At 45.1% G+C, this 23,554-nt stretch overlaps 1 protein-coding gene across 3 annotated transcripts in view; it reads left to right on the top strand.

Moving 5' to 3' along the window:
- The window catches only part of LOC133115128 (SH3 and cysteine-rich domain-containing protein 2-like), a 32,849-nt gene that overhangs the window by 5,024 nt on the left and 4,271 nt on the right, over window positions 1-23,554 (top strand). Inside the window, exons 2-10 of one of the 3 annotated variants that reach the window (XM_061224873.1) lie at window positions 2,715-3,111; window positions 7,459-7,822; window positions 9,662-9,756; window positions 17,290-17,374; window positions 19,421-19,536; window positions 20,056-20,131; window positions 20,868-20,962; window positions 22,179-22,267; window positions 23,332-23,383. In XM_061224873.1, coding sequence (XP_061080857.1) covers window positions 3,100-3,111; window positions 7,459-7,822; window positions 9,662-9,756; window positions 17,290-17,374; window positions 19,421-19,536; window positions 20,056-20,131; window positions 20,868-20,962; window positions 22,179-22,267; window positions 23,332-23,383 — 984 coding nt within the window. In that variant the 5' untranslated portion in view covers window positions 2,715-3,099. Of the gene's footprint in view, window positions 1-2,702; window positions 3,112-7,458; window positions 7,823-9,661; window positions 9,757-17,289; window positions 17,375-19,420; window positions 19,537-20,055; window positions 20,132-20,867; window positions 20,963-22,178; window positions 22,268-23,331; window positions 23,384-23,554 lie in introns of all 3 variants that reach the window. The other 2 variants (XM_061224875.1, XM_061224872.1) reach the window with 2 other exon arrangements.

Below are 23,554 nucleotides of genomic sequence, written 5' to 3'. Positions count from 1 at the left end.
TGATTTTTCAAATCAAACAAACAGATGAATCACTGATAAGCCATTTTGTTGCTGTCCTCATATGAGCGGAGATGATTGGGATTTGATTGGAGAGGCTGGGAGGAAATAGGACTCATCAAGGCAACAGATACTCTCTCCGCAAACCTCCACAATCTCCCACGGTCCCTCAGGGAAAAGACTCTAAAATTGTATACGAAGCCCCCGATACAGCCGGGGGCTTGATTCCCGGACATCATTCCTCTTATATTGTGATTTCATCTCTGTCTGTAACCCTCTCATTTGCAGTAGATAGAGATGAAAAAAATTAAAGATGAAGAGGACAGTTTTGTGATAGGCAACTCCCCCCCCCCTTTCCCAATACAATCTGTTACCCCCTCCAACCCTGCCCACAGGTCCACCACACTCACCGCTGTGCTTAAACCTCAAACTTTGATGTCAGTCCATACCCTGGTGAGAAAGCCTTCCAGAGATACTAGGCTGAATGGATTTGGAGAACCTTTCGACCCCCCCCCCCCCCCCCCCCCTTTCTACCTCTGGTTTCAGCTCTTTGTGTTTAGACTTTACTAGTGGAGCCTCCACAGGGGGTCCAATGCCCCCTTTGTTCTCCTTGGGTGGGTCACCTCAAACGATGAGATTTCTCTGGTGCATCGCCGAATGACGCAAACATCAGTCACACCTTTCAGGCTCACGAATATCCAGTAGCACGTAATGTCGCACTTAGCCAGGATTTCAAAGCTAGCTACGAGATAACAATGTCAGGTACTTGTAATGTCCTGTCGTCAAAATGAAAACAACTTCTTCCACAGCTATGCTAAATGAATGCTGGACAAACATGGTTCTCTATCGGTATCTTCACAAACGGGCACAAACCTTTCTGGTGGTCCTTAAACAGTTTAGAACAGTCCGCTCGCAATAACTTAACCCATGTCAACATTCTGAATGCCGTTTGCAGTTGATTAATTTCCCATTAAAACTTTTCATTTGAACGGCCAAAACAGAAAACAAAGGGCCTATTACCAAAACAAAGGGCATTGTGAGATAACTATGTGATAACAAACTGCATAATATCGGCCAAGCTTGATCGATGAAGCCGTTCTTGTATGCTGTTGGGTAGCAGGCAGGATGATTCAATTCTAAATGAGATTTCTAACAAAGGCATTACAGTGGGCTCAAAGCAAGAATGAAGAAACATTACACAGCAGCACATTTGTAGACTTGAAATGTCTCCATATTACCAAAACACAAGGTTTATACATGTATAATATCATGTATAAAAGTACAATGAAGTGCTTATCTGTGGGTATCTAGTCCGCTGTGCAATAAATCTAGTGTCATATCTAAGGAAGAAAATATGTGCAAAAGACAACAAAATAAAATTTCTATCATTGTATGCAATTGTATTGTAACAAACATGCTCTGAAAGTACAAATTCAACATTATGCAGTATAGAGGTGGGCACAGTCTCAGGGCTAGTGAGTTAAATGAAAAGCACCCTTTCCAACCCATCAAATCCATTATCAGAAATCTTCTGGCACCAAGTGGATTGCAAGAAGCTATCGGCAGAAAACAGTGTTTTTCCAGATGCCCTATCAGAGACGAAGCATCTGGAATCAGGTTGCCAGATTTAGAATTTATCATAACCGGACAGCGTGCGTTGCTGGAGGCTTAATCACGAACGAGGTGGGGAGCTGTCGGAACGGATCATGGGCTGGGGGTAGAGGGGCTGTATATAGAGAACTATAGCAGACTGGGAACGGGGGTTACCTATAGGAACAGATCAGGGACTGGTGAGTGGTTGAGACCATTGATTACTGGTGATTACTCAGACCGTACATTTATATTGTACGATGACAACCTGGACCTGAACGAATGGGTTTGAAAAACAAACATTGTGGCAACCCTAATCTGTCTCCAAAACTACAAATGAAATTGATGCCTCTCACTCTCACTCTCACTCTCACTCTTACTCACTCTCTGTTCAAATTGCGATCGACAGCTGGACTGCAGCTCAACGCAAACTCAGTTGACGAGCTTAACGGTCCTGTCTGGCCGGCAGGTTAAAGGAGAGACATTGGTGAATGGCAGGAAGTAGTGAAGGAGAGGTACACAGTTGCCCTTTCTTTGTTGTCGGCTTTTTTTTCCCTCTGGGCTTTGAACGCGGGGTGTCTGTCTGCATCGCAGATTTAGGGCGCAAGTTTTAAAAGCTACACAAAATCACTCAGGGAAATCAAGTGGCATAAACAGTCCTTGACAGGGGAGCTGTGCCCTTCATTTTAATGACGTCCTTTTCTTATTTTAGTGAGTTGCCGCTCAGATATGCCCAAAATACCTGACTACTGCTGGGTCACCCCATCCTCGACTGCTGCAATATAATACTGAATGGGCAAAAATATACAACAATGTATATAATTGTATTTTAATAATTGTATCACTTATGTAAAGCGTCTTTGAGTACCTTGAAAAGCGCTCTATAAATAAAATGTATTATTATTATTATTATTATTATTATTATTATTATTAGCAGCCTGGTCACTCAGTGGTCCTCACTCCTGGTCCTGGAGGGTGTGCTGGTTTTTGTTTTTGCCTTAATATCAGAAACCAATTCAGAGGTTTCTGAGTTCAAGAAACCAGGTGAGGTGAACTACCTTTGTAATGCACCGCTTTAATTGATCAGTTAAGCGCTGAGTAACAACAAAAACCAGCACACCCTGCAGCTCTCCAGAACCAGGAGTGAGGACCACAGCACACCCTGCGGCTCTCCAGAACCAGGAGTGAGGACCCCAGCACACCCTGCAGCTCTCCAGAACCAGGAGTGAGGACCACAGCACACCCTGCGGCTCTCCAGAACCAGGAGTGAGGACCACAGCACACCCTGCAGCTCTCCAGAACCAGGAGTGAGGACCACAGCACACCCTGCGGCTCTCCAGAACCAGGAGTGAGGACCACAGCACACCCTGCAGCTCTCCAGAACCAGGAGTGAGGACCCCAGCACACCCTGCGGCTCTCCAGAACCAGGATTGAGGACCCCAGCACACCCTGCGGCTCTCCAGAACCAGGATTGAGGACCACAGCACACCCTGCAGCTCTCTAGAACCAAGAATGACTACCCGGGTATAAAAAATATGGAAAATCAAAACATTTATAACAGAACATGCCCTTTGCCATTGGGTTCTTGGTGAGTTAAAAACCAAAGCACTCCTGATCAGAAACAATAATAAAAGACCTTTATTAAATGGGAAAATATAATGAACAGCTAAAACATTTCAACAAGCCTGTCAAGGGAGGGAAGGGTGAATCCAAAAAAAAAGGTCAATCTGATAAATGAGGCGAACTGGAACAGGCAGAGCTTTTAGGCTTAGCCGTTTAGCACATTTGATGGACAGGACCGGAACAATCTGACTTTTTGCCATCTATGACTCTTCCTTCAGAGTCAGAGAAGCGAAGTATTGGGCAGAATAGGAATGGAGAGGGGGTGGCGGGGATGGTGCTAAATGTCAGGCTTCAGGATTTATGACGTGTCTGACTCATAACGTCTAAAGGTTACCGTATAGGAAGGCAGGGAGGTCAGGCTCTGGATTTTCAAATGTAGCTCACGATATTCTTGTCCGTGCCAGTTGGGAACTCCTGTTAATTTGCATTAAATAAACTTACTGCTGTTTATAAAGAACCTATCACTGGAGACGACAAGGTACAGAAGCATTCATTCATTCATTCATTCATTATCCTAACCCGCATATCCTGAACAGGGTCGCTGGAGCCTATCCCAGCATACATTGGGCTAAAGACAGGAATACACCCTGGACAGGTCGCCAGTCTATCGCAGGGCACACACACCATTCACTCACACACTCATACCTATGGGCAATTCATGTCTTTGGACTGTGGGAGGAAACCGGAGTACCCGGATAAAACCCGGATACCACGGATAAAAGTGACTCGGTTGTAGATACAAGCATAAGTACAAGTATTCACGAGAGAGCAGAACAAGTCAAGCTACTGGTTATACTCCAGACAATCAAATAGTCTTCTGTATTGACTGAATCTGTGAAAAACAGATTCATCACCATTACAATGTTCTCTGATTTCAAACGACAACTCAATTCAATACAACACAATGAGTTATGTATGACATCATCACTTCAGATGGTCTTTGCAGATAAAGATTTGGTTTTGAAACATGAAATATAGATCACACCAATTACAGGACAGAACATCCCAAAGTGGCTTCTCAAAGTTCCTCCAACAAATAATGCAAGTACAAGAGAAAAGGGGGAGGGGTAGAAAGACAGGAGAAAGAGGAGAGGATGGGGAGAAGGAAACGAGAGAGATAAGGTGATGAGGGGGGAGATAAGGAGAAGAGAATAGATGAGAGAAGGGAGGAGAGGAAAGGAGAGGAGCGGGGGGGATTTGAGAGGGCGTGGTCCAAGCCCACTGCTCTCCAGGAGCTGTAATCCTCCCTGACAGGATCTTACTCATACAGGAGCTCTAAGCCAGCACCACAGGACTGATAATTACCTTTGTGTGTGTGTGTGTGTGTGTGTGCGCGCATGTGTGTGTGAGTGTGTGTGTGTGTGTGCGCGTGTGAGTGAGTGTGAATGAGTGTGTGTGCGTGTGTGTGTGTGCTTGAGTGTGTGTGCCCGTGTGAGTGTGTGTGTGTGGATGTGTGTGTGTGAGTTAGTGAGCCTGTGCTGTATATGCTTGTGTACGTATCTGCATTTGCATGGGCATGTATATGTGCTTGTGTATGTGCGGAGCTGGGGTTAGGGTGTATGAGGTTGTACGTGAGTGTACAGTATTTGTGAGAGGCATGCTGAAGGTGAACGTGCACTCTTAGGTTCAGTAATCTCTAACTTGGTTTGACCGCACTGCCGCACAAGTGATTTTTCGTTGCATAGTTTCTGGGGAAGATAAACATAAAAAAGCCTAGCTTCTGTAATGAAGTATTAAAATGGACGGCGTTTTTTTGTTTTTTTTACGAGCGTGCTACATCTCTGCTGGAGAGGGGCGAGTGAGCCTCCCGCTGCTATTCGGTTTTGTGGGATACGTCCCCCCTCCTTTCATCATTCATTTATTTATGGGATGCTTTGCACTACTTATTTTTATGCGCCTACCAAATATATTCCTCACCTCTTCAAAAACCGCATGCTAGGCTGTGGTAGCTTCTCCTTCTGTTTACAAAGCCTGAGAACTGATCACCGCCAAGTTACGCTATCTTGCATTAATTGCTGTTTGTTCGCCGAATGATGAATTGATCCTTTCCTCGTGAGCTATAAATAGTATGTTGGGGGGGGAGGGGCAGTTTTCAGGAGAGGTGAGGTAGGGATCCTAGGGGACCAGGCAGGCAAAAAGGACACTTTAATAAACACTCTCATGTACTGTACATTTCCTCATGGCCCCCCAAGGCACAGAATCTGGGTTACTGTTCATTGGTTCTGACAAATAGGACCCAAAGTGTATATAGAGCAGCTCTCATAACTTTCTCATATCTGACTTATAGTATAATTATAATGCGATTACTATAGTTGGTTGGTTGTTTAGTTAGTTCAGTGTAGAGTTGGACAAACCTTCCACACCTTCAGAAAAAAGAAAAATTGTAATCTGGGTTTAAATATAATCATGGTTATGGATAAATAGCGAAGTTAAGATGCTACATAATACTGCCTTGTTCATGCTGTGCAGACTCACTGCAGTGGAGACACATTTTGCTTTATGGCCGTAGGTACTAAGGAACTGCGGAATGTTCCGGAACCTGCCAGAATGCCACCTCTTGGCGATCCATTCCAAAGTCATAAACAGCCCCTGGAGCCCCGACAGAACCCCACATAAAAATAAATTGAACTTCTCTGTGCTCTGTAGTTTGTTTCAGCAAACAGGGTTCACTAAGCAAGGGTTAACAAGGACTCTGTCACGTGTCACACGCAAACTGCTTATTAAATCTGGTGTAATTATGTTCCAGTGCCAGAAATGGCACTGCCAGGTTAGCCTGATTGATGCGGTGCGCTGCAAAAAGCCTATTTACCAGAGAACGCGACCTTTGCGTCTCCCTCTCCTCAGTGCAGGGAACATAATCCAAGGCTCTTGCCCACGTCTTGCAAAAATCCATTTGAATCGCATAAGGGTTGACAGGTAGTACAATATCGCTTAATGAACATGTGCTATATTGCCATTTATTGCAATGCAGAGCTGTGGGAAGTTCTTGCTTAAGTTTTGATCCGCGATAGAAGCTCAAGGCTTGCTTTGAGTTTCCACTTTAAACTACATGCCAGGAACCTTCCCTGGAGGTCTGTCATAAATAGACTGCTCTGAATAGGTGGATTTGTTCGTAATAAAAACACACAGTTGTATGGAGCAAAACAGTTCTGGAGGGCTTGGGATTTGTGAGCAATCTACACTGCCTTATTTCAGTCATTCTAGAAAGGGCTTTGCCTTTATAACACTGGGCAAAATATATTTTTTTGTTCCGACACAACACATTGCTTTAATGTCATCACTGGAAGCTGTGACCTCCCTGTATTATTGTACAATAAACATACCATAATAACCAGCTGGCATCATCATCCTTTGATATTTTTCATCAGCCTAGTTAATACCATCAGAAGTAATTCTTCTGTGACCTTCTGCCTTATCCGTTCCTCTGGCCTGTAGCCTGTGTAGTTATTATCCCCAGGCACTATGTGGTGCCGTTCATTTTTATTTGTTCATAAACAAGCTGAAAGAGAATCCTCACTGCATCCTCATCCTGGAATCAGTGCATCTGTCTACTATTGAGTACATAAACTGCAAAAGTAGTTCATGGAAAAGTAGGCAAGTGTCCTGATGTTACTTTACATTACATTAATGGCATTTGGCAGATGCTCTTATCCAGAGCGACTTACAGTTGATTAGACTAAGCAGGAGACAATCCTCCCCTGGAGCAATGCAACAGCTGTGCGCATCTTATTGTGGCTACACCGGGAATCAAACCGCCAACCTTGTGTGTCCCAGTCATGTACCTGAACCACTACGCTACAGGCCGCCCGATGTGGATATACCAATATGACCAATGTTTAGAACAACCCTGCTGAAAAAAAACAGCTCAAGCTAGGTTTTGAAACAGTTGGAAGCTGGTTGACCAGTTCAGACTAGCTCCATACTCAACATTGGTTCACCAGCTTAACCCTCTGCTGCACAAAAGTGACCCTACTGAGTTCTTATTTCCTCTATCTTTGCATAACGTGTGCTTGTGCATCCCATTTATGTTTTGAAACAGCTGGTAGCCGATCATTTCAAGCCGGTCATAGCTGGATTTTCTTCACACCAGGGAATGTTCTTCATTTCTACAGTCCATCTGTTTCATTCAAAATTTTGCGGTGTTTTCAATTTGCATGCCGGTCCTTCAGCGTGATACGCGTTTGACCCTTGCGATCAACTCTGTCCTAAAGTCCGTTTCCCGTTGTGTTTCTGTTCCCCTCCCTGCAGCTGCAGCGTCTGAAGCGCTCTCTGTCCTTCAAGACCATCATGCGCAGCAGGAGCGTGGACAACTTCTTCCAGAGGTCCAACAGCGACGCCCGCCTCCCTCAGGACTTCCTGAGCGACCCCCCTCCGCCCTCCCCCCCACTCCCGCCGGGCTCACCGCTGGCCGGGGACTGGTCCCCCTCCCTCTCCCCCTCCCCCTCCCTCAGCCCCAACCCGTCCCTCTGCTCCCGCTCGCCCACGCTGGCCTCCTCCCCCGCGCTCTCCTCCAAGCTCGCCCCCCAGGCCCGCCCCGTGCTCACGCACTGCTTCCTGGAGCACGTGTTCCGCCGGCCCACTTCCTGCCAGCAGTGCAAGCACGCCATTGTGGGTAGGCGGCCGTTCAATGTGATTTTTCACCATTTTTTCCCCCAATTACTGATTAACCTTGGGAGGAGTAGATTGTTGGCTGGTTGTTTGGATGGTTTTTCAATATTCAGTCAGTGTTTGAGAACTTCTGGAGCATTCAGTTACCGCTGGTGATTGTCACACCGGCATTACAGTGTTCAGTTAAAGGCCCACCCCAGTAATTTCGGTTGCTAATATAATGGCTTATAACGAGCGAAAAAGACAAAGCTATGGTACAATTGTATAGATTTATTCTCCTAATAAAAGTAACTGTAAAGATACTCATGAAAAATACCTATTTAAAATAAGTCTTACATCTTCCTCATTTCATTCTTCTTCATTGCTTTATTTGACGGATGTTTTGGAGCCCTTGCTCAGCTCATCACCGTGGAAATGAACTGATCACTAATTCGACTGGCAAGATATCGAAACAATAGTTCAATGCCTAACTACCCCATGTGTACGCGACCTTGCCACAATAGCCTCAGGAAAACTTTCCTCATCATAATTATCAGTTCAGTTGCCAAAGCAAAGTTGTTGCCCGGTTTACCAAGATGCCAGTGCAAGACTACGAGTACCGTGATCCACAAAGCTACTTGTCATCTATGTAATTTTCCTCAAAAAAGCAACCGAACATTCAGTGGAAACTACTGAGTGGGCCTTTAAGGACATTCTAATCACGTATTTGACGTATTTGTGACCTCAGACCTTAAGGGGTTAGTGAGGAAATACAGACCATAAACGCCTCATCCAGTGACTATGCCACAAATACCCACATCAGAAGCTTTTACACTCTCTGACAGCTGTCAGCAGAACGAGATGCTCAGCGATTCAGACCAAACACTAGTGCTCCCCGAAGGCAGGCAGACAGGGTCTGGAAATCCGCGTTTCCTGATAAATCAGGACAGGGCACATTCCCGGGTCTGCACAAGAGGCTTGTGTTCTCTTTTGGGTACCATGGTGCCCCATATAAGGGGGGTGGGGGGCGGGGGGGGGGGGTGCAGTTAAGGAAAGTACATCGGTGTCACTGCCCATTACACAACTTTCTGAATTGAATTAAGAGAGAATGAATATTACATATACGAGCTCATATACATGCCCATGCAAATCAGATAGGTACTCAAGCATATATACAAGTTGTGTGTGTGTGCGTGCGTGCGTGCTTGTGTGTATATTCGTAAGTATATGTGCGACGAGTATTTCAAGTGTTTGCTAGTCATTGTACGTTTTCATGCAGGGTTGTTAGTTGTTGACTTTCCTTCCAAGGTAATTCCAAGCTATACCTTCAGCCCCCATTTCTTCTTATTTTCTTTGCCATTTTTCATTTTCGGTAGACCTCCTCTGTTTGTTCTTATTTCTCAAGCTAATTATTTCTCTCTTCTGTTCCCTGCCCTCTCTTAACTCTCCCATCTTTCAGAAATCTGGGCGTACGTGGCTCGGCTTCTCAGGGACACTGTCAAATAATTCCAGATCTTCAGTCTCTTCTGAGCGCTGAAAGCCATTATTCATCATACACTGTCCATTGCCTCTTCATTATGTGCAAAAGACTGCCTCCCTTTGAAGTGGGCACAAAACGTGGAATATGCATTCACTGAAAATATCAATTTTGTCTTTCAGACTCAAAATGAAAGCAGCTTTGATGTGAAATTGTATTCATTTGCTAAAAACGCTAATAGCAGAGACTGATGTGTATGTGTAATGTAAGGAACTCATCTTAGTAAAGAGTTGATGCTCACGCTCTTGCTTTGTGAGGTTGATCAAAGTTTCGGACGATGGTCCTGCCCGAATATTGTCTGTTCCCTAATCCGTTCTTATTCCACAGGAAACTCCAAACAAGGTCTGCGCTGCAAAACCTGTAAGATGGGCGCTCACCTCTGGTGTTCCTCCGAACTGTCCCAGCAGCCCTGCAACGGCAAGGTGAGTCCAGATAGGAGCCCATCACACAGGGTTAAACCAGGCAGGAACACAGCACACAGGGCTCAACCAGGCAGGAACACAGCACACAGGGTTAAACCAGGCAGGAACACAGCACACAGGGTTAAACCAGGCAGGAACACAGCACACAGGGCTCAACCAGGCAGGAACACAGCACACAGGGTTAAACCAGGCAGGAACACAGCACACAGGACTCAACCAGGCAGGAACACAGCACACAGGACTCAACCAGGCAGGAGCACAGCACACAGAGTTAAACCAGGCAGGAACACAGCACACAGGGTTAAACCAGGCAGGAACACAGCACACAGGGTTAAACCAGGCAGGAACACAGCACACAGGGTTAGACCAGGCAGGAACATAGCACACAGGGTTAAACCAGGCAGGAACACAGTACACAGGGTTAAAGGGTTAAACCAGGCAGGAACACAGCACACAGGGTTAAACCATGCATCTGATATGGCATGGATCTTCATAAAAAAACTCTATATGTCTCTAATGCTAACAAATAAAATGACTGCTAATACTAATACATAAAACTAATACTAATACATAAAACTATCACTTATACTATTCTGTAAACTAGCACAAATATCATAAAGTAAAACTTTATTAATAATAACAAGCAAAGCTGCTAATATAATAATACACAAAACTGTGTCTGATACTAATACACTAGCGATAATAGGAATACTTACAACTAGCACAAATGATTGTAAATAAAACTAATACTAATACTAATACTATGTGAAACTAATGTAATTTGTAATGTAACATAAAACAAGGCATGAGACAGAAAACTACTAATTCTAGTGCATAAGACCACTAGTAAAGAAATGAGCACTAATAGATGGAGAGAGGCACGTACTAATGAATCCTTTTTTACTTGCAATACTCTTAACCACTTTTCTATTTTCGGATTCGGAATCCCTAATCGGGGCGGCACGGATGGTGCAGTGGGTAGCACTGCCGCCTCACAGCAAGGAGGTCCTGGGTTCGAATCCCCGTCGGCCGGGGCCTCTCTGTGTGGAGTTTGCATGTTCTCCCCGTGGGTTAGCTCCGGGTACTCCAGTTTCCTCCCACAGTCCAAAGACATGCAGGTTAGGCTGATTGGAGAGTGTAAATTGCCCGTAGGTGTGAGTGTGTGAGTGTGTGAGTGTGTGAGTGTGTGAGTGTGTGTGTGTGTGAGTGAATGGGGTGTGTGTGTGCCCTGCGATGGACTGGCGACCTGTACAGGGTGTATTCCTGCCTTTCGCCCAATGTATGCTGGGACAGGCTCCAGCCCCTCTGCGACCCTGTTCAGGATAAGCGGGTTCAGATGAATGAATGAATGAATGAATGCATGAATGGCATTTACACCCCCGTCCCATCCCCGCGGCTTAAACTGAAACCCCTGCATCAGCTGTCACTCCTATTCAACCTGAACTTAATATCCGCCCTTGGATAATGGAGCTTCAAGGGTTTTTCTTTCTCCTTGCGGCAAATAAGCTGGCATAGATACAGCGTTATGTTCAGAGGACGGTGTGCCGAGACAGTCTGGGGAATTCCTCGACTCATCGCTCAGCGGTTAGTAAATAATAGGTTGTGAATTTGATTTGAGTTGAAGCATTATTGTTGTAATAATGCTCTCGTAATAACTTTGTAATAGCCCAGTCGTTCCCTGCGACAGACGGTACACCTAGGCGCTTCCTTTCTCATTGTCCTCGTAGACAAGTGCATTTAGCTATGTAATCATAGCTACGCCGAGATAAAACCTGGCTTATGAAGTAAGCAGGCAAAGCGGAGCTTTATCTTCGTGATAATGTACTTTCCCTCGTAATAAGTTGTTATCTGAGAGAAATGGTTTATTCCACTGCCCCTTTTGTCATTGGTCTTGGGAGTGCTGATTGGGTTACATAGCCACGGCTCTCAGATAAAAATGTGTCAAGAGAGACAGCCAAAGCGGCAAAAGCAGAGGCAAAGAGACTGAATATCAACGCTGGCTTTCCATTACGGCTGTTGTACACAATGTTGCAGTCAGGTTGTTATTCGCATAAATGGTAAAACTGTTATAAACACCACAAACCACAGCTTTTTAGCTATGTTGTCCGCAAAACAGCTAAACCTTTATCCCAGGAAAATGTTTCAAAGATATCTTAAAGACCCCTATAAAATCAAGGGAATGCTATGCTTTCATGGCCCTCCACATCCTAAAAATGTTTTAAAACCTTGTATAGTTCGGTCTTTGTCTTCTTCCAGCTCTTACGCCCTCTCTCACCTTCTAACCGTCTAGATCTCTCATCTCAGGCCACGAATCAATACTCCCTGGGGGCCTAATTCAGTGTTTTGTGTGCGGAAAGGTCGAGGGTCACGTGACACAGAGCTGCCGTGTGCCACTCACCGTGCCGCAGTCATGGCTGTTCCTGGGGTTCGGTTATGACACTGCTTTCACGCTGTGCTATGTGTACAGGTATCAAAGGAGGCACCAATATAAAGGCAATCAATAAGGTGTCGGGCTACCGCTGTTTTTTTAAATTAAATCTTTGCCGAAACTAAATATGGGCTGAAAATGCACTTGACCACGTCCTGTTTCTATGTATGCACACTCACTGCCAGCCAGAAGAGGATGGGCTCCAAAGTCTCATTCGTCCCGAGATTTCTTCCCGCATCAGTGCATCCAGGCAGTTTTTCCCTTGCCACCACTGTCTTTGTCTTGCTTTGCGGGAGCTTAGTCCGGAGTAGATCTGTAGCGGTCTGTAGCGTAGTTGTTAAGGTAAATGACTGGGACACGCAAGGTCGGTGGTTCTAATCCCCGTGTAGCCACAATAAGATCCGGACAGCCGTTGGGCCCTTGAGCAAGGCCCTTAACCCTGAATTGCTCCTGCTTAGTCTAGTCAACTGTATGTTGCTCTGGATAAGAGCGTCTGCCAAATGCCAGTAATGTAATGTAGATTGTGAAGTGTTTTCTGAAATGTGCTGTATGAATACAATTTCACAGATTGATTTGATTAACCTGTCTGCGCTCCACCCGGCGGTGGAGTGCTACGCCGCTGCTCATCAGCGTTGCCTCGCACGTCGGATTAATGTACGGGCGTGAGGTTCCTGGAGCAGAATTCCCAACACTGCTGTTATTCCCTCAGAGTTCCACACCCTCGTACATCAGCATCCCTCACATCAGCAGCGCGGAGCAGTCTGCGGCCTCTGGCGGTGCTTCTTTTTCGATTATGTGCGAGACACGAGGCCAATACCGGTGACGTATTGAACAGCGAGACCGTTGAAACAAACTAGCACAGAGCCGGGCCACTCATTCTGAGTTCAAAGGAGAAAATTGGCCAGCTTTTGTATCGATTGAATGTTTTATGCTGGTACGATCCCGTCCGTCCAGCTGAGAAGATAAAATCCCTTTGTGTTTGCCTCTGGAACCTGGTTGGCTTGAAGGCGTTGTAAAAAAAAAAAAGGATCAATAGGTGAAAGTCACTGTCTCCAGGCTGCTTGGAAATGTTGAGGGGAGTTGTGTCACCGCAGATCCTTATGGGTTGACTGTGCCGCGGACACAGGGACGCTACAGGAGCAGAAATGCGTTCTTATTGGCCCTCGTCTGACTAGCTCTGCAGTGAAAATGCACACAGATATCCCGGGGTTTTGTGAAAAGGTTGTGAAAGGTGTTGTGAAACCTTTTGTCAAAGGTTGTGTTGGCACAAAACCCAAACCCTGACCCAGATCCATACCCGGACCAACCTGATGCTGCCAGGAAGCAGCATCGTATGGATGTGATGCATCATCTGTGAAAGAATTGGTTTGCCTTGTATTTTTTTAACAACCCTGCTGAGAAAAAACAGCTCAAGCTAGTTTGTGAAACAGCTGGCAGCTGGTTGACCAGTTCAGACCAGCTCCCAGCTCGACATGATGTAGCTGGTTGACCAGTTCAGACCAGCTCCCAGCTCAACATAGTTTAGCTGGTTGACCAGTTCAGATCAGCTCCCAGCTCGACATGGTTTAGCTGGTTGACTAGTTCAGACCAGCTCCCTACTTGACATAGTTTGACCAGCTCAAGCTATGTTTTGAAACAGCTGGTGGCTGGTTGACCAGCTACCAGCTCAGACAAGCTACCAGCACTAGCTGGTTGACCAGCCCGCACCCACCAGACCAGCTTATGACCAGCTCAATTTTCAAGCTGGTCAGGCTGGTAGGCTGGATTTTACAGGAGGGAAGTTACTTCAAACTTCTCTCAAACCTGCGGAACCTGTCAATGGACTGTCTCAACTCAACGTGGCATATACCTAGCTCTGTAAGGCGCTCAGGGACTGTAAGGCAGCATCTGTTAGGAAATGACCACCGCTGGAGAAATGCTGCACACCAGATGCTGGGGCTAGGAGCAGCATGATCTCATCAAAGTAATCATTGTTACCTCGTAAGAATGAGGTTTCGGGTCTTCTCGCTATGGAGTTTGCATGTTCTCCCTGTGTTTGTGTTGGTTTCCTCCCACACCAAAAGACATGTAAGTCAGGTTAGGTCAACTCCATTGCCTTTAACCAAGGCACAGGCCTCTGGAGGGTTGAACTGAACTGAACTGGAGTTGGTCCCCGGGTGCTGCACTGTGGCTACCCGCTGCTCCTAAGTACCTGGGATTGGTTAAATGGAAAGGACGAATTACCGCACAGGGTTCAATAAAGTATATCATAAGCCCTTGCCACAGGTTGCAGCTGAGTCTGAAAAAAAAAACTGTGTATCTTTTCAGAATTCATGCAGGCAATCATAAGTAGGTATCAAGCGTGTAGCCTAGCTTTGCGCACTCTGTGCAAAGAATTGGCCCATTTACACGGTTCACTGTCAGTGGCTTCATCCCTCTCCAAGGCAGAGTCTCCCTCCATCTCTCTAACAAGCCCGCTGACGAGGCTGTCCCCAGGGCCAGACGCTCACATCGAGGGGGGTCAGCTCCCTCCGCGAGTGACACTTACGTTTTTATCGGGGCGCAGGGACGCGCTTCTTTGCGTCCGCTTCAAAATCCGACCGCTTCTTTCTTCATTTCCGGCTTATTGAGCTGGCAGCGTTTCACACCTGCTGCGACATGCTGCCACACAAATTCTCTTTTATGGGTCATGCCAGAGCGATCGCCACCCAGCAACACAGCCCATCTGGCCTCAGCCTCTGTAACCAGCGTCTTCATTTCACACTCGTGAAATGCTGCGGTCCGACTTCTCCGTTTTCCCTGAAAATGAACTTCAATGATTTGACTTTAAGGTGTATTAATATTTGCACTGGTCGTTCCGTCGACTGTTCATGGATAACTGTCAGAGTTAATGGGCAGGGATACTAGGCTTGTGTGTACCTGCGCAGATTTCAAGCCGATTGTGATTAATAAAGAGAACATTTCAGCCCAGTCTCGTGGCGTATACGTAACTCTGAGCATTCTTTTTGCAGAGCCATGATTATGTCCTCACAGGTGCACTTTGCTGCAGTTTTCAAACAAAATGTCTGTTGGGGTGATAAAGGAGCTCAGACTTTAAGGAACGTAACATTGAATTACAAATGAAGATTGCCTTTCCCCAAACCCACCGGGTTTGCACTTTGCACTTTGCTGTACGTCGCTCTGGATAAGAGCGTCTGCCAAATGCCATTAATGTAATATAGTTTATTGTATTTACGCCACGCAGTCTGATATTACATTACATTACATTAATGGCATTTGGCAGACGCTCTTACCCAGAGCGACGTACAGTTGATTAGACTAAGCAGGAGACGATCCTCCCCTGGAGCAATCCCGGCTTAAGGGCCAAGCTGTGCGGATCTTATTGTGGCTACACCGGAGATCGAACCCACAACCTTGTGTGTCCCAGCCATGTACCTTAACCACTACGCTACAGGCCGCCCCAATGTTATTTTATAAATGTGGTTTTCAAACCCAGATCGCAAACAGGAGAATTTGACGTCCTAACCACTAGATTGAACCACTACTTTAAAACTGAGCATTTGTGCCTCATCTCCAGTAATTGAAGGTCTAAACTTCCCTTTAGCGCCCCCAGTGGACATTTGATTTCAAACTGCAGTAAAGTGTACCTGTGAGAACGTATTTGCGCTCTTGCAAATAAGTGGTACACATTTTCCATGAGACTGGGTAGGAGAATTGTGTGCAGGTGAGCGTACAGATGGTTTTACAAACCAAAATATCTTTTATTTAGATTTTTCTTCTTTTTTGCACTCGTAACTTTTCAGGATAGAACCTCCAAAATATTTCAGAAATAAGCCCCTTGAGCAGGGAAATATGGAAATCAAAGCATCCACGGAGCTCTTTGATCTTTTCACTGGCTGAAATATTTATTTACAAGCTTTACACAGCCCGACGACAGCCCTTCACCCATCCTCTGCTACTCTGCACACTTAATCAGGAGAATTGCTTGAGGTATGTAGATTTGCAGATTTCCTTCAGTGTACAGCTAGAATGAGCTTTGTAGAAATTGATGGACACATCTAGCTTTAATTTAAAATAAATGTTTGTTGCCATAGATTACAAAACCTGTCCAAGTACATCAACTGGATTTTTTTCAGAAAGACCTGAAAGAGGTCAGAACACTTATTGTATGGAGAACGACAACATATCTGCAACAGTGTATCTGTGGCAGTATAGTTTCTCAACTGGACAATTACATATTTGTCTTTAAATGCAATATTCATGCATAACACATTCATATTATCCTCACACTATTTTCAGGCAAACTGTCAACTTGATTTCACCAAGTTATCATTTTCTATCACAGTTTGTCTTCCTTTTAACGGAACATTATATCCATTAACATAAAGCGCTTAGAGTGTAGCTGGGAATATTTTTTAACAGTGCATTTCAATTAAAGTTTTCAGAGCATCCACCATTACACACACCTCTTGACATTTTTCCAGCTTAGCCACCAGTTTCTCAACCCATTAAATGTACCAAAACCAAATGTCCTGTCTCTTTAAGACATAAAAATTAATTGGAAAAATAACTATTAATTTCTCATTACTACAAACATTTTTGTTTTTACTACCACAAACACCATTTTGGATACTACCCGTGAGTAAGCCAACTTGTTTAAAACTAACTGACTGACCTGAACTGAGTTTACTGACCTGAAAATGTAATTCCACGGCAGACTGAGATGGCAGTACATAAAGGCAGGAAGGTTTTTAGGTTATGATAAAAACAAGGGTACCTCCCAACAAGGGGTAGTAGTCTCTGGTTCAATGAAGATCTTTAAAATGTTTTTGTAGACCAGGCTTTCTGTATTGATATTCATCACCAGAATTTTGGAAGAAATATTGATATTTCCCCAGTGTAATAACAGCCAGCATGTAAATAGGCAATTTACTCATTCCAAACACCATAAATAAAACAACACGAGGCACTGTAAAATTTTGTGGTTTTAAAACGAATGTGGTCAGAGTAACAAATGGCGATGCTTCTTGGACAAAATATTGAAAGAGTATACAGCTATATTCATACTTTAACACCAGCTGCAATACCAATAACAGTTGAACCCCTCTCTCCTCTCTCTCTCTCAGACCGGGTTATTCAAACGGAACCTCAGTTCTCCGATGCTCATAAACGAACAGTTGGGGGCTGTGAAGGAAGCCCCTCCACCCAAAGGTGAGAAAACGTAAACGTGCTGGACACCCCTTCACCCCGCAAGGAGCGTATCCCTGTCCCAATATGTCCGCTATCTCCCAGCCACTGCCAGTGATAACTCACCCTTAATTCATATTGCGGTCATTAGGTATGTGGTCACCTCTCACCAGTGAATTCCAGGTCATCAGCATGCAGTCCATAGCAGGGATCTGCTAAAACCTCTGCTAAATAAATTATTTGATCTGACAGTTATTTTGTTAAAATCAAGAGGGGCACCTGAAGGCAGCAATTCATCCTTGGTGAAAGTTTTATGTGTATACAGCCGATTAGGAATTAAACCAGAATAAATGTCTGGACCAAAATCCATGATACACAACAACCCTTCAGGAACTGAATTGTGTTACCCTTGTCTGTCATATCTCTCTTTCCAGCCAGTCTTTAGTGTGTCTCTCCAGAATATATAGTGCAGGATTACTTACATCTGGATCTTAAGGCCAGTAGTAGTGCCCGTTTTATTTTCTACTCAATATTGAATTAATGAATTGGGGCATGTTTTGTTTTTCAGCAGGGAGGTCTTGTCCCTGATTTTAACTCCTGATTATAGGAGTAGACTGAGAACCTGCAGCCCTGCTGGACTCGAGGGCCAGATTCGGCGTCCCTGATTTAGCGCCTCTCCTCTCACACACAACTAGTGTTGCACTGCCGTCTCTCCCGTAACTCACAGAGTCCCTCTCCCTGCCCCGTCGCTCATGAAGCACCGTGTCTCTGCGCTCCCCCCCCCTCGCCTGTTTCGGTGTCACATTAAGGTCGTGCCACGGACGGTGCGTTCTCCCGGCCGCTAAATGGGTCGGCCCTATCTGTGCCGGCCAGAGCGTAATTATTCCCCAGATCTCCAGTGTCCTCTCTCTCTGTTAGCTAGCGATGAGCGCTTGCTTCCGGAGCCCCACCCAGGGGCAGCGGTCCCTCGTTCCTAATCTCAGTGGTGCTGTGTTGAAGTTAAATGCTGCAACGGGGTTAGTTCTTGGGAGCAGAACCTATGATAATGTATTTGAGTACACTGAGTACTTACAGTGCTGTGAAAAAGTATTTGTGGCAGTTATTGCTGCGAAAGGTGGTGCAACCGGTAATACTTTTTCCACATGGGTGTTTGATAAGTTTGTGTTTACTCAGTTTCCCTTTGTCTAATATTATTTTTGTCTCATGATCTGAAATCATTCAGTGTGACAAATATGCAACAATGGAGGAAATCAGGAAGGGGGCAAATACGTTTTCAAAGCACTGGAGCTGAGTGTGTGTGTGTGTGTGCATATGTGTGTATGAGCGTGTATCTGTGTATGTGTGTGTATGTGTACATGCGTCTATGTTTTTGAATGTGTGTGTGTGGGTGTACAGTATGTGAATGTGTATATGTGTGAGTCTGTATGTGTGTAAGTGTATTTTTGCATGTGTGTGCGTACATGTGTTTTTGTGTGTGCACGTGTGTGACCATGTGTGTGTGTATATGACAGTGTATGTGTGTGTATGACAGTGTATGTGTGTCCGTGTGTGTGTGTGTGTGTGTATGACTGTGTGTGTGTATGACTGCGTGTGTGCATATGTATGTGTGTATATGACAGTGTGTATCTCTCTGTACAGACCCATAGCAGGGCCGTGTGTGTGTGTGTGTTGTGACAGTGTGTGTGAGTGTGTGTGTATATGTGTATATGACAGTGTGTGTGTGTGTGTGTGTGTGTATGACAGTGTGTGAGTGTGTGTATATGACAGTGTGTGTGTTTGTGTATATGACAGTGTGTGTGTGTGTATATATGACAGTGTGTGTGTGTGTGTGTGTATGACAGTGTGTGTGTGTGTGTGTATGACTGTGTGAGTGTGTGTGTATATGACAGTGTGAGTGTGTGTGTGTGTGTGTGTGTGTGTGAGTGTGTGTGTATATGACAGTGTGAGTGTGTGTGTGTGTGTGTGTGTGTGTGTGTGTGTATGACAGTGTGAGTGTGTGTGTATATGATGGTGTGTGTGTGTGTATGAGTGTGTGTGTGTATATGACGGCGTCTCTCTCTCTCTGTACAGACGCAGTGCGGGGCCGTGTGGACCCTGTGTATGAGACGCTGCGCTACGGGACGTCGCTGGCCCAGATGAGCCGCTCCAGCTTCGGGAGTCTCTCTGAATCCCCCACACGCAGCATGGTGCTGTCCTGGGGCGGGCTCTTCAGCTCTTTGTGCTCCAGTTACACTTACACCCCCTAAAGCTCGTCCTTCTGTCCTTCTGTCCTTTCTCTGTAGACACATCCATATCTGTGTGATTTAAAACCTGGGGCTGTGTCTAAAAATACACTCTCTAAACTTTAACTGATATTCATCAGCAGAGTGCTGGAAGAATTGCTCATATTTCCCTGCTCATAATAGCCAGAAGATATCTCCTCTCTCTCTCTCTCTCTCTCCCATTGTCGCTACCTTTGCTCTCTCGCCCTCTCTCCCTCACTTGCTCTTGCTTTCTCTCTCTCTCATTGTCTCTACCCTCTTTCACTTTTATATTCTGTCTCTACCTTTGCTCTCTTGCCCTCTCTCTTGCTTTCTCTCTCATTCTATCTCTACCCTCTCACTCTCATATTCTGTCTCTATCTTTACTCTCTCTCTCTTGCTTTCTCTCTCATTCTGTCTCTACCCTCTCACTTTCGTATTCCGTCTCCCCCTCTCTCTCTGTAGGGTGAGGGAGGAGAAGAGAGGAGAGAAGAGGAGGTCCAGGCCAGCCCTGAGGAGGACAGCGGTCTGGATGCTGCAGGTAAGGGCTCATCCTCCAGAGCCCCAGTGACAACAGGGTGGAAATGGAGGACGACCCCATTCCCTGTGATGGCCACACACTCACATCACTGCTGTCACATTTAATTTCATGTGCTGCACTTATGACACGGCCCCTTATTACATCCATCAATTACACAGATAGGGTCCTCATAATTGCCCCCTGTGTGTGCCTGTGCGCACCGTCACGTGTGTGCGACCACGTGTGCCTGCAAGGTTGTGTGTCTATGCGTACGTGTCTGCACTGTAGGATGTGCGTGTACCAACCTGTTCAATGCAGCAAATAAAAAGGAATCACACGTTAAAATTTTGGCAAATGTGTCATGTACGTTTATTCACTTAAGAGGTTGTGTTAGAGGTTGCATAGCACTGTATATCTGTATTGGTACAGGATGCCTGTTAGCATGTGTATGAATGTGTGTTGGTGGAGGATGCGTGTTAGCATGTGTTGTCAGCATGTGTGTATGTGTGTTGGTGGAGGATGCGTATTAGCATGTGTTGTTAGCTTGTGTGTATGAATTTGTTGGTGGAGGATGCGTGTTAGCATGTGTCATTAGCATGTGTGTATGAATGTGTGTTGGTGGAGGATGCCTGTTAGCATGTTTTGTTAGCATGTGTGTATGAATGTGTTGGTGCAGGATGCGTGTGAGACAGTATGAGCCTTACCATACTGCCGTTTCCCTGGGTGAATACTGCTCTCTCTCACTCTTTTTCTCCAGATGTCCCTGTCCCTGTCCCTGCTCCTGCTCCTGCCCCTGAGACTGAGGCTGAGACCGAGAAAGTGGAGCCAGAGGATGGTTTGAGCAGCCAGAAGGTATGAAATGTCTCCATCAGTCCTGCTGGTCTGAGGTGGAATACTGCCTTGCTTCTTCATGTCTTCACGAGGTCCATCCCAAACCTCTCTTTCACTCTCAATGTACTTTGAGATTGATTAAATTCAATGACTGTCTATGTTATATTGCATTATATTATACATACTCAGTGAACACTTTATAAGGTATTTATGACTTATTTTTTAGACGTATTGGTCTTCTGCCGCTGTAGCCTATCCACTTAGAGGTTTGATGGGTTGTGTGTTCAGAAATGCTCGTCTGCATCCCACTGTTTTAATGCTTGGTTATTTGCGTTACTCGTCACCTTCTTGTCAGCTTTGACGAGTCTGGCCATTCTCCTGACGTCTCTCATTAACAAGGCGTTTTTGCCCGCAGAACTGCTGCTCACTGGATGTTTTTTTTTTCATACCATTCTCTGCAAATTCTAGAGTTATTCAAACCACCTTGTCTGGCATCGACAAAAAGTCATTTAGATCACATTTTATTCCCATGGTCTGAAAAACCTCTTGAACATTTTTGCATGCTTTTATGCATTTAGTTGCTGCCACACAATTGGCTCATTAAATATTTGCATTAATAAGCTGGTGTACAGGTCTACTTAATAAAGTTCTCAGTGAGTGTATAATAGGACAGTCGATGGGGGAGTTCACATCTTATAGTTTTATTTGTGCCTGGGGGAAGATTACGAATTTAAATCCATATTTTTCCACTGATGCAATAAAAATAGCTAACTGCCAGTCTCTCTCACTCTCTCTCACTCTCTCTTTATAAATTGTTTGTTGTCATCTCTGTAATGACTTTGTCTCCAGCAAATATTCTGTTTCCCTTTTCCCTTAGAAATGACTTTCATAAAGGTTACCCTCTCTTTGCTTTTAAACGAAGAAGTAAAAATGAAGTTTGCATCTACGGAAATAACAGCCTGGCATTGCTGGATACTGTAATTGGCTAGTACATCAGTGCGGCTGTTTCAGAGTTGGTTTTATTGTTTATTGTTTTAATGTATTTTGGTGTGTAAATGTTCCCAAGACTAACAAAATGTATAAATGTTCATTTAAAAGGGGCTTGGGCTGGGGTTAAATAACATACATAATTTCTAATAACTTTGACTAATATAATAAGTTATGTACTAACTTTCTGTAACTATATAACTCTCTCTCTCTCATTCTCTCACTCTCTCTCTCTCTCTCCTTCTCCCAGGCTCCCAAACGGATTGAGGTTCACTCCGTCCATACTTATGTTGCTCTGTATAAGTTTCTGCCACAGGAGCAGAATGACCTGGAACTACAGTGAGTAACGCTAAAACAATGTGTGTGTCTGTGTGTGTGTGTGAGAGAGATGGTCAGAACTGGAGATGAAGGCGGTGTCCCGATTCTCAAAACAACGTATCCTCCTTTCCTCCACTCCTCCCCCTGTACTTCCAGACAGACTACAAGAAGGTAGTGGAGGAAAGGAGGATGCATTTTTCAAGTATTGAGATGCAACCAAGGAGACACGTGTATCGCTCATGAGATGGGAGGAGAAAGGGGGAGAAAGAAGGCAGGAGGGGGTTAGGGAGAAAGTGGTGGGCAGAGAGGAGGGAGCAGAAATGAGGGAGCAGTGACCGCAGGCAGGTAAGAGCGGTTACCTGAGCTGTGTGTCTCCGGTGTCATGGGTCGCCTTTATGGAGGTACACTTAGGGGTAGGAAAAGGTGAGCATTGCTGGGCTGAATAGCCTGTTCTTGTCATTACCTGATGTTATGTTATATGATGTTATGTTACATTGTATAAAACCGTTGAATAGGTTGAACCCAGTCTTCCTTTTGCTTTCGACGGCCAATCATGCGCCATGGAGGCCTGACAGTTTCATGCCGGTTTTCATTGCAACCAATCACGACTCCAGCTGATTTCACTGATTAACGCACCTTCAACCGGAGAGGAGAAAAACAAATTAGTGAAGCCAGCAGGTGTAGCGATCGGTTAGACCCAAAAACCTGCGTACCCTCGGCCCTCCATGACACATCGTTGGGCACCCCCAGTTTTAAATGGACTTGTAGTTGAAGCAAGAAGTGACTTATGAATCACATCGACAGAACTCTTCAGAGTGAACATTCAAATCACTTTCATTGTTCTCCGTGTCTTGAAGAGGACGAGCGGCTTAATTAATCAATTACGTTAATCAGAAACGATTTGATTGCCGCGGTTTTGCTAATGGGCCTATCGTGATCGTCCTTTTATGCGCACCGTTCCCCGGGGGATACGCTTTAACTTGTGAAATTATGTGCTGTCATGCTTGCATTAATTATACTTCATTAATATCCTCTCTCTCTCCTTCCTCTCTCTCTCTCTCTCTCTGTTCTCTCCTTTCTTTTAGACCAGGGGATCGCGTGCAGGTCACAGACGACTCAAATGAAGAATGGTGGAAGGTAAGCGTGTGTGGTGTGTGTGGTGTGTGTGTGTGTGTGAGTGTCCATATTAATGAGCATGAATCTTACAGCGCCCAGCCTACTTTCTGTCATTAAAAACAGGCCCCTCAGAAATAGAATTCAATTTCCTCGGAAAGCGCTTAAACGTGAAACATGAAAAAATAATGGATT

This window comes from Conger conger, chromosome 16 (assembly GCF_963514075.1).
Source record: "Conger conger chromosome 16, fConCon1.1, whole genome shotgun sequence".
Taxonomy (NCBI): domain Eukaryota; kingdom Metazoa; phylum Chordata; class Actinopteri; order Anguilliformes; family Congridae; genus Conger; species Conger conger.
This window is presented reverse-complemented; position numbering and strand designations above follow the sequence as displayed.